The sequence below is a fragment of the Oxyura jamaicensis genome, chromosome 2, assembly GCF_011077185.1.
Source record: "Oxyura jamaicensis isolate SHBP4307 breed ruddy duck chromosome 2, BPBGC_Ojam_1.0, whole genome shotgun sequence".
In the NCBI taxonomy this organism is placed as follows: domain Eukaryota; kingdom Metazoa; phylum Chordata; class Aves; order Anseriformes; family Anatidae; genus Oxyura; species Oxyura jamaicensis.
Window position 1 is genome coordinate 79,245,298 of NC_048894.1, and position 11,801 is coordinate 79,257,098.

At 41.8% G+C, this 11,801-nt stretch overlaps 1 protein-coding gene across 1 annotated transcript in view; it reads left to right on the forward strand.

Moving 5' to 3' along the window:
- Nucleotides 1–11,801, forward strand: part of RELCH (RAB11 binding and LisH domain, coiled-coil and HEAT repeat containing) — a 77,154-nt gene that overhangs the window by 1,321 nt on the left and 64,032 nt on the right. Inside the window, exon 2 of the mRNA XM_035316315.1 lies at nt 10–326. Within this exon, the coding sequence (XP_035172206.1) occupies nt 10–326 (317 nt within the window). The remainder of the gene's footprint in view (nt 1–9; nt 327–11,801) is intronic.

The following is an 11,801-nucleotide window of genomic DNA, read 5'->3' on the forward strand; positions in this document are numbered from 1 at the left end:
GCCGGGCAGCCCCGAGGAGCCGGCGGGCCCGCGGGCGGCGGGGGCGCCGGGCGATGGCGGCGGTGTCGGGGCGGCGGGGGAGCCGCCGCGGGTGTCGATGGACGCGATGGCGGCGCAGCTGCTGCGGGACCAGTTCCTGCTGACGGCTCTGGAGCTGCACACCGAGCTGCTGGAGAGCGGCCGCGAGCTGCCCCGCCTGCGGGATTTCTTCTCCAACCCCGGCAACTTCGAGAGGCAGAGCGGCACGCCGCCCGGCGCCGGGGGAGGCCTGGCCGGCAGCGTGCTGGGGGCGGCCGGCGGCAGGGAGCCCGGCCCCGGGCAGCTCAGTAAGTGCCGGGGGGACGGGGCGGGCAGCCGGGCAAGCCGGGCTGCCCCCGTCCTGCTCGCGGGTCCTGGGGAGCCTCGGCCTGACGGTGAAGGTCAGGCGTGGGGCAGGTGCCGAGGTGGTGCTGGAGGTGGGTGCTGAGGCTGCCCCGGGCCTTGCGTGCCCTCCTGAGTACCTCCTCTCAAGAAGGAACGTGTGTGCTGCATGGTAAAAGGGTTGTCAAAACCCGCGACCCATCCATTTAAAGTCTCACGGAATGGGTGAGGTTGGAAGGGATCTCCAGAGATCATCTGGTCCAGCCGCCTGCTCGAGCAGGGTCACCCAGAGCAGGTTGCACAGGATCACGTAACAGCTGTCAAAGACGGGCTGTCAGGAGCCAGCACGGTATTCCTATCAATGCAGTGCTTAGGCACCCAAGGATGGGCCTCAATTCCACGGGTACTACCTGGTCGCACACAACTAATGCAGGGTTTCCAATAACCAGTGCTGCCAGGCGTTCCAGGTGCTTGCAGTCTTAGGCTATCCGTTTTGGAGATTAGGAGTTGGGGTGGGGGGAAATATACTGGGGTAGCGTACCTACTGGAAGTGGTGAGGATGTTTCGAAAGTTGTGGCATAGCTGGCCTTAAAAGCTTTTAGGTTTTAATAGTAGAGCAGATGGCTTAGAATAGAATTACTTGTGCGACTTAATGATATTACTGTTGAGAACAGTAGAGTTTTAAAAACCTGGTAGCTAATGGAAGTGGCATGGAGAGAGAGAAGTTGCCCAGCCACCTGACATTTGAGGTCTTAATGAACTCCTGGACAGCATTGAAATAGTGTTCTTTTCAGCAGACTGTTGAAAGGTTTACCTATACGTATATTCTAAGATACATAATGGCGTTCTGCACATAATCCTATACTTTGGTTTACTTTACAAAAAAGTTTCTAATGTTGCAAAGACATGTAGTTAGACTTAAAAAATTGGAAGAACTGGTGGTATCTGGATGGCTTGGATAACAGGAGGCATCAGGTTTTCAGCTTTTATTGTTTTTTCAATGTATTTTAAAAATTGGATGGAATTTTCTTTAATTCCTACCGTGTTGTTTATACGGCACTTGTCTTGTTTACAAATGCTTAGAATTTCATGCTTAGCTTTGTTCTACTGAGAGCTTCGGTGTGGTTGCTATCATGATAAGATTGGTGAACGCTCATGCTTCAAGGCTATGGGCCAACAAAAATTTCTGTTTCCTTAAAAGCAGCTTTCTTGGGGCTTCCAGTCAATTCATCCAATTGACTAAATATTCTCCTTTCTTTTTTAACATATGTTGTTTGCAGTTATTGATGATGTACGTACTCCAGTAGGATGAGGAGAAAAGTAGCCTGTGTAACTGGTGTGATACACCCCTAAATTTGGGGCATTCTAGAGCAATGTACATTTATGTGAGGACATCTTTACGATCGTTGTGCTGACCTGCTGAATGCATGGCAGCAACTATTAAACAAGGGGGGAAGGAGGTGAGGAGAGGAAGGGGATGTATTTTTGGAGCAGTGTAAGGGTACTGAGGCATGGTAAAAATAAATATGCTAGACCTTAGGTTAAAGGTTACATAGAAGTGTCTTGAAATCCAGTATCTATAACAGAAGTTGTGTGCTTTTTTTTGTCTCAAACATTTCAAAAGACATTGACTTACACTGATAGGTGTCAGATCCAGAACAATGAGAAAAATGTATTTTTGCATAGCTCGAGTAGATTTTTCGAACTTTTTTGTCATCAGATTTCTTGAGATGTGGAGTTCTAGTGCAGAGCTAGTGATTTGTGTCAGTGCTGTTCAGCCTGAGCCTGGTTAATGTTAACGAGAACTGATAAGGATTCATGCCTCGGAATTTAAGCCAATATCCAAATGTTAAAATTGATTGCAGAAGATGGATGGGCTGAAAACTGTAAGGTCCTTGCAAGAATTCCTTTCATTTTCTTCTTCAGCAGCTGGTATTGTATCTGGTCAGATAAATAAACCACAGGTCTGATCCAGCAGTGAGTGTTTTCCTAAGTTAGCTGTCAAGTTAAGCTATGTTGAGTGGTGGTCTGTTATTCCTGCAGTCATGCAGGATATGACTGCATATTGGCACTTTAATATGCCAAAATGAGTTTGAGCATAAAGCAGTGGTTTTCTTCGTAGAAATTATTGATGTAGAAAGTAGTGGAATTTAGTATGATTGATGTTCCAAGGTCACTTTAAATTTGTGCCTCAGTGTGGGGAAAAAAACACAAACCACACGTGTTCAGCATAAGGAAAAAGTTGTGTTGATACCTAAAATCAGAATTCTTTCTCGGCACAGGCCCTGCACCTGCTATCCCCTACTCCCAAGTTAGATGACTGGTTGTGTGCTGAGGTCTTCCGTAGCCTGAGTGGATGTAGAAAAGGTGACTGGCAGTGAATGTGAAGCATGTCTGGAATGCTGCCTGAGGATTTCCAGGGAGCAGTGAGCAGCTTTGCACGGTATATGCATTAATATGCAGAATGGGAGAATTTCACTGCAACTGTTCATCGTCAGGTCTTGGTGTTTTAGACAAGCTAAAATATGAGTCCATGATGGCATTTTTTCCCCTTACTTGTATCTTATTGGACTACTACAAAGAGGTTTTAATGAAGTATCATAGCAGCTAAAGAACTAGCATCATGTGGCCGACTCGCGACTTAGAGGCTGTTTTTTCTCTGAACCATGCTTCAGAGTGCTTGGTTACAAAGCAGTTGATAGTCAGATGACTAGGTTCTCCTGTATTTTTGGAAAAAACACCCCTCTGTTTTGCAGCAGCAATATGTCACAGCTGCAAACAGAGATAAAGCTATACTGTAATGAAAAATGGGGAAAGGTGTATTGTGTCTAACACTTGTGTTTGTGTAATTTAAAAAAATTGACATGGTGAAGGAGTCAGCGTTGCTCCTTTAGTCACACAGCACTTGCATGCAGTCATCCTACATATCCTGCATTTCTGCTTGGACCTTCCCAAACGTCCATGTTTGTTTCTTCCATTGGTTTCAATAGCACTGGCTACACCTCTGCTAGACCATGATACCACTCTTCTAATGCTAGTCATATGAGTGGTGTAGTTTGGAAGTCCCTGCTTCATACGGTATTCCACATCTCCTAGGAGGCTTTGGTTAGCACCCACACTTTAAAATTATGGTCCCTTCCCCATCACTGTTGTATCATATAAATTGAGACACTTCAAGTTTAGAAATAATCCAGTGACTCAAATGTCTCATCTTTGTTGCCCAGCCTCAAACGTTGTGCCAGTAAGTCCTTTAAGTTGACGTCCATAATTAAGACTTGAATGCAGCAGGTGAAGAAAACTTGTATTTCTTACGTGTTTGGTATGTTGTCCTATGAGTATTACGTTTGGTGAATGCTGTTTCCTGAAGGGATACAGATTACACTGTTAGAACTAGCTTTAGACTCAAGATCGGCCTTTTATTTCCTTATTTGTAAAGAAGTAATATTTTAAAAATTTGAAATTGCTTTAAAGAAAACCATAAAGGGATTAAAGTTGTCTGCTGCATTTATATTTTTCAGGAGATGATTTTTTTTTTTCCTGGATATTTCAAAAGTGAAATTGTTTGTAATTTTCCAGGGGGTTGATTCCAGTTACATTAAGTTAATCTGTGAGTACAAATATAGAGAGAGTTGGTCCTGCTACTGTGCAGTAAACTGCAGGGTTTCTTTGCAGTTTGGGAATTTTGTGTGTGTTTCAGTTACAGTGAAGTATCTCTGTTCTTGCTTATAGCCTTTGGAATTCAGCTAGGTCCTCCTGGAAGAAGGGAGCAGGAAGAGTGCATGGATGATGCTATCACGAGAAAGGGGCAGGCTTCATAACAGCTCTGAATCCTGAGCTACAGGCACAGTGATGCTGTGACTCTGTACATGCCCCTGTTGTGATCTGTTTCATCAGATTTTTACTTTAAATGAATATATATCAGAGAGGACTACGTCAAAACAGCTCCCACAGCTTAAATGGTACCCTAAGTGGGATTGGAAATTGAGAAGATGTAATATCTGTTGTTTTAATGACCACGGTTCTGCCTTGTATTTTGCTTTTGTTATCAGCTTAAAACTTTCATTGGTTTCTTTAGGAAAGGTGATCTGCAGACTTGTGGGTGAGACAATGGGTTTAACACCTGTTTTAGGAAAGGTGCACCTCTTGTGGAAGAAAGGATGGAAGCGTGCAGGTTTAAGAGAGAGTCAAAGCTGCTGTTACGGACAGGCGGGAGATACTGAATGTTGTCTCTTCAAAAGGACAGAAAATGCCTGTATGTAGTGCAAAAGGAAAGAGGAACTGAGGTTTTGATAGCTACAGCCAGTGCGTGAATTGTTTAATCTTTGGTTGATATCTGTATTGGAGTGCTCTGGCGTGTTTTGGTGGATCTGAAGGTGGGTTTGTGCCCGTAATGGTGCAGTGACACAAAAATAACGCAACCAGGCAGCATGAGGTACATACGGCGGAGATGGACAAAGCAGAGCAGGCTAATATCCCCCGGGGAGGAGGCAGGCACAGCTCAGGTTATCTCTGAGTAACAAGGGTTCCTATGGCCACACCATGCCTTACCTTGCAGTAACTTACCTGTGCGCCCTGTCTCTTAGGATGTTTGCAGGTACCCTCTGGGGAATCTAGCTGCATGAGCCCAGGCTTTCTCTTCTGTTCCTGTGCCAGAGCTGCTGCTGGTTTTCCATGCTGGGGAAAGCAAAAGTGAACCTGTGCATAGAGGCACTGTAGCTAGTGCAGTCATGGGAGAGTTGAGCCGTGCCTCGTTTGAAAATGTTATCAAAATGAGCAGACTGGGTGCTGAAGCAGCACGTGTTCCCTTCGACCAGTTCTGCCGGTGGGGAAGGGAGAGGTGGTTGTGTGGGGAGGAGGGGGAGAGCAAGATGAGCGAGAGCTTTGCATTTGAGAACCAGCAGCTGGCAGCTTCTCAAGCTTCCCTGTGTGTAATTTCAATTCTCTGTAAAGTGCATGGAGTTTCCTGCAGCTTTTCTTCCTCTGAGAATTGTCATTTTTGTGACAGAAGATGCAACTTGTAAATTCTGTTCTGCCAAGAGCACACTTGCTGAAAACTTATACAAGATTCATTGCCTGATATTAAAAGAACTGTCTAGTATTTGCAGGCAAGCCATGATGAATTGGGTAGTGATATCAAGTGCTGGAAGCTGACCTGTGTGCAAAGTCCATCCTGGTTAATTTAAAATTTCTAACAACTGTTCTATAAACTCAGAATTAATGAAAATACGGAAAAGGGAAGTTTCAGGAAGTTCTCATACTTTCAAACCAAATTGAGATTTCTAACAAATTCTGCATTAAATCATTTTTCTATTTGGAACTGTTTAAAATACAGCATCAGAAGTATCTTTCCTATCAGCACACGGAGATGTATCTTAAAACCTTATTTTGTTGGCTGTTCTGCATTGCAACTATTTACATTAAATGTGTGACTTGTCATTGATTTTCTAGTATATTATAAAGATGTAGGCTTGGTAAAACTGCATTTGATACCTCTTGGGCGAAGGCTAAAAATTGTAGTTAAGCTTGTAGGTTTTGGATTTTTAGTTACAATACAAATGACTAAGACATGGTACAAAGTGTACATTGTATATTTGTTGGACAAGATGGGTTTTTTAGAGGTGTTTTTGTTGTTGATTTTAAATGGACCAAGCTGAAAAAGCCTTTGGGAAATACTGAACTCTTCCCCTCTGTGCACCATAGGGGACGGGCAATTTACTTCCTCCCTTCCTGCAGTACAACTCTGCATGGTGGTGACGCAACTTTGCTTTTGAATTGAAGGAAATACTACTACATAAAGACTCACAGGGAAAAAAAAAAAATCTTATTTATATAACAAGTAATTTTTCATGTTGGTTTGGCGTTGGTGGGGCAGAGTAAAAACGAGCAAATACTTGTTTGACAGGTGACTTTCAAATACCTCCAAGGAGGGAGGCTCCACAACCTTGCTGGGCAACTTCTGACACTACTCAGTAGAAAAAATAATAATAAAAAATCCTGGTGTTCAGATACCACCTCCTGTGTTCCAGTTTGTGTACTTTGCCTCGTGTCCTGTCCCCGGACACCACTGAGTAGTCTCTTCTCTTTGCACCCTCTCTCTTGGTGTTGGTACACATGGATGAGATCCCATCTTAGTCTTTTCTTCTCCAGGCTGAACAGCCCTCAGCTCTCTTGGCCGTTCCTCATAAGAGAGATGCTTCGGTGTCCAGTTTCTTGGTTTTAGTATTTGTTAATTCTTTATAGAATCAGTTTAGACACAAGTAACATGAAAACTGAGAGAAGACAGTGCTTGACAATTAAGGTGGGTGTCATCTGTGCATGTTAAGTAGTTCCTCATCAAAGTCAGCCACTTCAGGGCTGGATTGATGCAAGATAATTTTGCCTGGCATCAGAGAATATAACTAAAAGCTGGGTTACTGCAGAGAAAGGAAAAATCCTTGTATTGCAAGCTGATTTGTATGCATTGGGGAAGGCAGAGCTGCAACACAGAGCATATGGAGCTAACTTGATTCTGTTGATGCTGAAGCTGGGATCAGGGTCTGGAAGTTGTACCCCAGCACCATTCTTCACCATTAGCTCTTCTCTTTGGGAAGCTGTGGCAGTTGGACCTTCGGTGCTTTCCCCAAGGTGAATTGCCCCCAGGGTCTACGTGTTCACTGCAGCAACACTCAGTGGCTTTTAGCAGGACCAACTGAGTTATTTCGGGCTCAAGTAATGTGAGTGCTGCCTGTGTCTGTCTGCACAGTAAGGGGCCCACCGGGATGGTAGGTGTGCTGCTGGGAGGCTCTCCACAAGGTCAGCCCAGGTGCGCCTGGATCTGTATCTTAACCCCAGTCAGTGGCTCATGAGTGTGCTATTTCTGCGCTAGGCTGCAGGATCGATCTTGTGCTTGTATGGCTTCTTGCATGGGAGCTCATGCCTTTCCATAGGAGCACGGGCTGTATCTTTTTATTGTAATGTATCTAGCAAAGCATTTGTTATGCATAACTGGTGATTTATTTTTTTCTGCTGTTCCTGGCCAGCAAGCATGGATTAGCTTTCTCCAAGTAGTTTTAGGGCTTTAACCCTCATTTACTTCCCGGGAGTTTTCTTAGCATGAAGTAGGTGAACGTATTGATCATCTGTTTTCACCCTGGTTTGGTTTTCCTGTCATGGGCTAGCATGATCTGATCATCTTGAACACCTGTTAAAATTCTAGGTGACTTGTAAGGGGATTGCTCTGGTGGCTCAAAGTTAATTTTATTCTAGGAGCTGTACTTAATTTAGTTTCCCTTTAATTTGATGGTGCTCTGAGAACTTCTTTCGAGCACGTAGCAATTTGGAAAATTCTTCAGAGTAAGAACATCTGGGAGAGGGTGAAAGACGCTCATAGACTGGGTGTGTACGATTTAGTGCCTGATGCAATAGATGGCTTAAAGGCTTCTAGTTCCATATCAGAGTTACCATAGCAATATGGAGTGTGTTGATTTGCTGTACATTCACTATGAAATTTCAAATTGATCTAAAAATTTGACCACTAAGTCTGTTCCTTCCTGATAGGTTTTATGCTAGATAACGTATCTGCTGCCATGGATCTAGTTTGCACTGCTGGCTGATGCAGCAGCAGGAAGCTGGGAAGAAGCTGAAACCTACCAGAACTTCTAAATGCAGCAGCCGGTTAAGACTTATCAAAGTGATATTGCTCCACTGTTGTCTTGTGAAGTCTGGTACAGTTTAGAGTAAAGAAAGTCACTGTGTCGTTCATGGGGAAAGTGTTCAATTCATTTATTCATATGTATTGCACAAGATACTACACAAAACTATCTATTTCAGTTGCTACATGATGTGGCCACAAATGTAAGCTGTGAGTTGATAATTGCTTTTCAAAGTGTTAATGATGTCTGAAAGATCTCCATTCAAGCTGTTTGTGTTTTTTTTATCTTGTTCCACATCTGCGAGTGCTACCCCTCTTGCCATTTGGTTTATTCACATACACATATTTGCATTTTGGTACTAATTTGGAGTTTCAACTTCCTCTTTTACCACTTGCACATGCTTATTCTTTCTCCCATGTGGTGTCCGTGCCCAGTTTCCTCAGTTCCTGCTGTTTCTGCCTGTGATGTTGTGCAAGACGGCTGAAGGTGTGAGTAATTCAAGGTCATGCTTCTATAGACCAGTACTCCAGAACAGAGCAAACAAGCTGTTGTGTGACTATAAGAGCTAGTTTAGACTAGGTCTTGAATGCTTAACGGAGGTGTAATACCTGGTCTGCTGACTTCTTTACCATCAACAGAACTAGATTTAAAATACATATTCTGACACTAGCACTTCCTTAGGCCCGAACATAAACAATTCTTCCGTTGTACCGGTAGCTCAGAGGAAAATTAAAAAAGTGGCAGACCTGAGTAGTTTCTAAGGAAACTCGTCAGTTGGGTTTTGTTACCAGTCTGCTGGTTTGCCTGTATCTTCTTGTGAACCTAAAAATTATGTTGATGTCCTAGATATAAAGATGGGCTGTACTCTGTGAAATGTTGTACTGTTGGCTTCTTCAGATAGATATGGAGTGTTTTTTCCAGTGTCTTAGATTTACAGACACCTTTAAAAAAATCAGCTTTGTTTTCCTTATGACCGTAGGTTCCTTGGGATAGAAAATTTGACTGTACCTTAATGTGTAGATTAGGAGGAGGAAGAGCTTCATAACAGCAGCACAGCTCACCAGGAGAAAAATGTGTATATTTTCTGAAGTTGCATGGAATCGCACCCTTACTTACCTTGAAGCTCGCCTTGGGTCCATGGGTTGGAGGTTGTAAAGCACTGCAGTAGTCAACATGTGTAGCTTATCGTTTCTTACAGATCTGAGAGTATCTTGTGTTCAGAAATCTTTTATTGGATTCTCTCAAATATAATTGTAATTACACGGTTTCCTGACATTTATAATTCCCAGCTACTTTCGTTACATTGCAGTTAATAAAATTTGGAGTCTAATATACTGTTACGTGTAGTGTAACAGTAAATTATATAGCATGTCTGTTGGTTGAATTATATTGTTTTAATTCATAAGAAAAACAAACCTTAGCAATTCCCTGTTTTTATCTGTTTCCTACGAAACAATTTTTCTATCTTCAGCTCAAGAGTGAAGAGTAACTTGTATCTACAACTGCAGAGAAGTACAACCTGGAAATCTGATGTTAAGGAGGCCTCGTTAAGGTTGAAATCCTATGTAATTAAAATTTAATTTAGTGGAGCGTGTTGTCAAATAAATCACTTCTGGTAGATCAAGTTGCTTGTGCAGTACTTCCAACACCAATGTCAAAACATTTTGATTTTCTCTGAAGTGTTTAAAAAAAAAAAGTCCAGAAGCTGAGCTTCTGGAACTCTGCAGGTTGGAATACTCCAAGTTCTCCATAAATATTTTCTGGTATCTTGTAGCATGAACAACATTCCATAATATTTTTTCCAGGTCTGTGATGTGTTTCCTGGCCACATTGCCATTTATCGTAGCTTTACTAAGGTAGCAAATAGAACTGTACTAACCATTTAAGTTTAATGTCTTCCAGGAGTGTTTTCTTTGTTTTCCATTTCTGTTCCTTTTTCTGGTGAAATGTAGTGATTTTTCTTTGTTGTCCAAAGAATATGTGAGGATGGGCTTCTAAAGATAATGGTTTCATAAGAGCATGGTAGGCATAAATTTTAAGCTAGATTGTTCGACTTGGAACTCTGACTGCCTTTGAAAACATTAGCATCTTCCTGTCATATATATGAGCTGTCTTCTTACAGCTGTATCTCCTTGCATATAATGCACGTAAAGCCTGACTTAAAATGGAAAAGATTTGGTCCTAGTGTATCAAATATCTAGTGACAAGCTACCTTTCTTCTTCATGGTGAAGAATTCTCTTTGTATTGCCTCTTGCTTTGTATGGATGCCCATCAAAACCAAATTGCCAGCAGCCGTTTACTACCCTCATCAGCTTAAAATGTGGTAACAGTCTTTTTGTTACAGAAATTTTTCAGTACAAGTGAATGCTTACGCTTGCAAAAGACAAATCCACTTTGAATCTCTAATTGTGTTACCTTTATTACTTCATGAATTTCAGGGAAAAAGATCTTTGGTCTTCAGATGCTCTGCTTGGTTAATTGCTAGTACGCAGTGATAGGATTTCTTGCCATGTGGCAACTGCTTTACTAATGGCTGCCCTACCAACAAGTATTTTTAAAAATGTGGTTGTTGTCAAAGTGAATGCAAATAGCTTCTAAAAGATCTCCAGTATTTGAGCATTTTCATCAAGAAGCAGTGCTGCTTGGTTTGTCTGTCTTTAGCAGATGCATGATATTATGCTTAAATAAAGAATATTACTAAAGTAGAAGATGGCAATTTATTTCTGCATAATTATTGTACTTTGTGGTTAACGTGATTCCTGTTGCATCCCTTTAGGTAAATTAACCAAAATAAACTTACCATCAGAGTGAAAAAATATAGCCTTATCTTTGTTATGTATGCTAGTGCAAGGAGCTACCACTTTGTTTTGAGTTTGGTTTGTCTGTATTTCCTCCTTTAGACAGTTTACGCTCAGGTTGCATTGAAAGAAAGAGGTGGATATGCCTAGGGAACAGAAGCTGTCAGCAGAAACCTGCACATAATACAGGTGATAGGTCTGGGAATAAGAAGGGAATTGGATTTTTTTTTTTTCCTTTGGAATGAAGCAATATTTTAAAAGATAAGTCAATGAGCAAAACATGATGATGAGCCTGAGTTTTAACTTCACAAATGAAATGAAAGCAGTTCCATTTTTCAACAGATGGTTTAAAAAAACTTAGCTTTGAGTATCAAGTATGATTCTTAGCTTTTTGATTTTCCTTAATACCTTTCCAGTGGCTCACGTAGGAGACAAGATATACACAGGCTCTCTTTTGCTATCCCAGTCTATTTCCTGGTGTTTCACTAGCAGGAGGTACCAATAGCCTACCCCTCTCTTGCTTGCTTTTTGTGCACCCCTGGCACTCTGTCTCGCCAAATCACAGGGCTACGCTTTTTAATACCTCCTTGTCAGCACTGTTCCTGTTGCATTGTTTTGATATTTCTGAAATATGAAACTGACAGCAGGGCTTTTTGGCTTTTACTAGAAAGGAATTACTGATTAAAAAGAAAGGTATTTTAATTCAGAAAACATATAAAGGAATACAAAATCTATGCGCAGAGGATTGTTGGTGAGAACGTGCATGTAATAACAGCAAAATGGCTTCCCAGTACTGCCTTGCCTTTTTTTTTTTCTAGAACAGAAATGGAGGTCAGCCAAAGCATATTTCTCTTTTTCAGCTCTTTCCCTCTACAGGGTTCTGCTTTTTTTCCTTGCCAAATAGCATGAAGCTAAGATTTTTCTTTTTCATTAAATAGACAATAAAGAAACATACTTTCTTTCCTAAAAAAAAAAAAAAAAACAAAACAAAACAAAAAAAAAAAAAAAAAA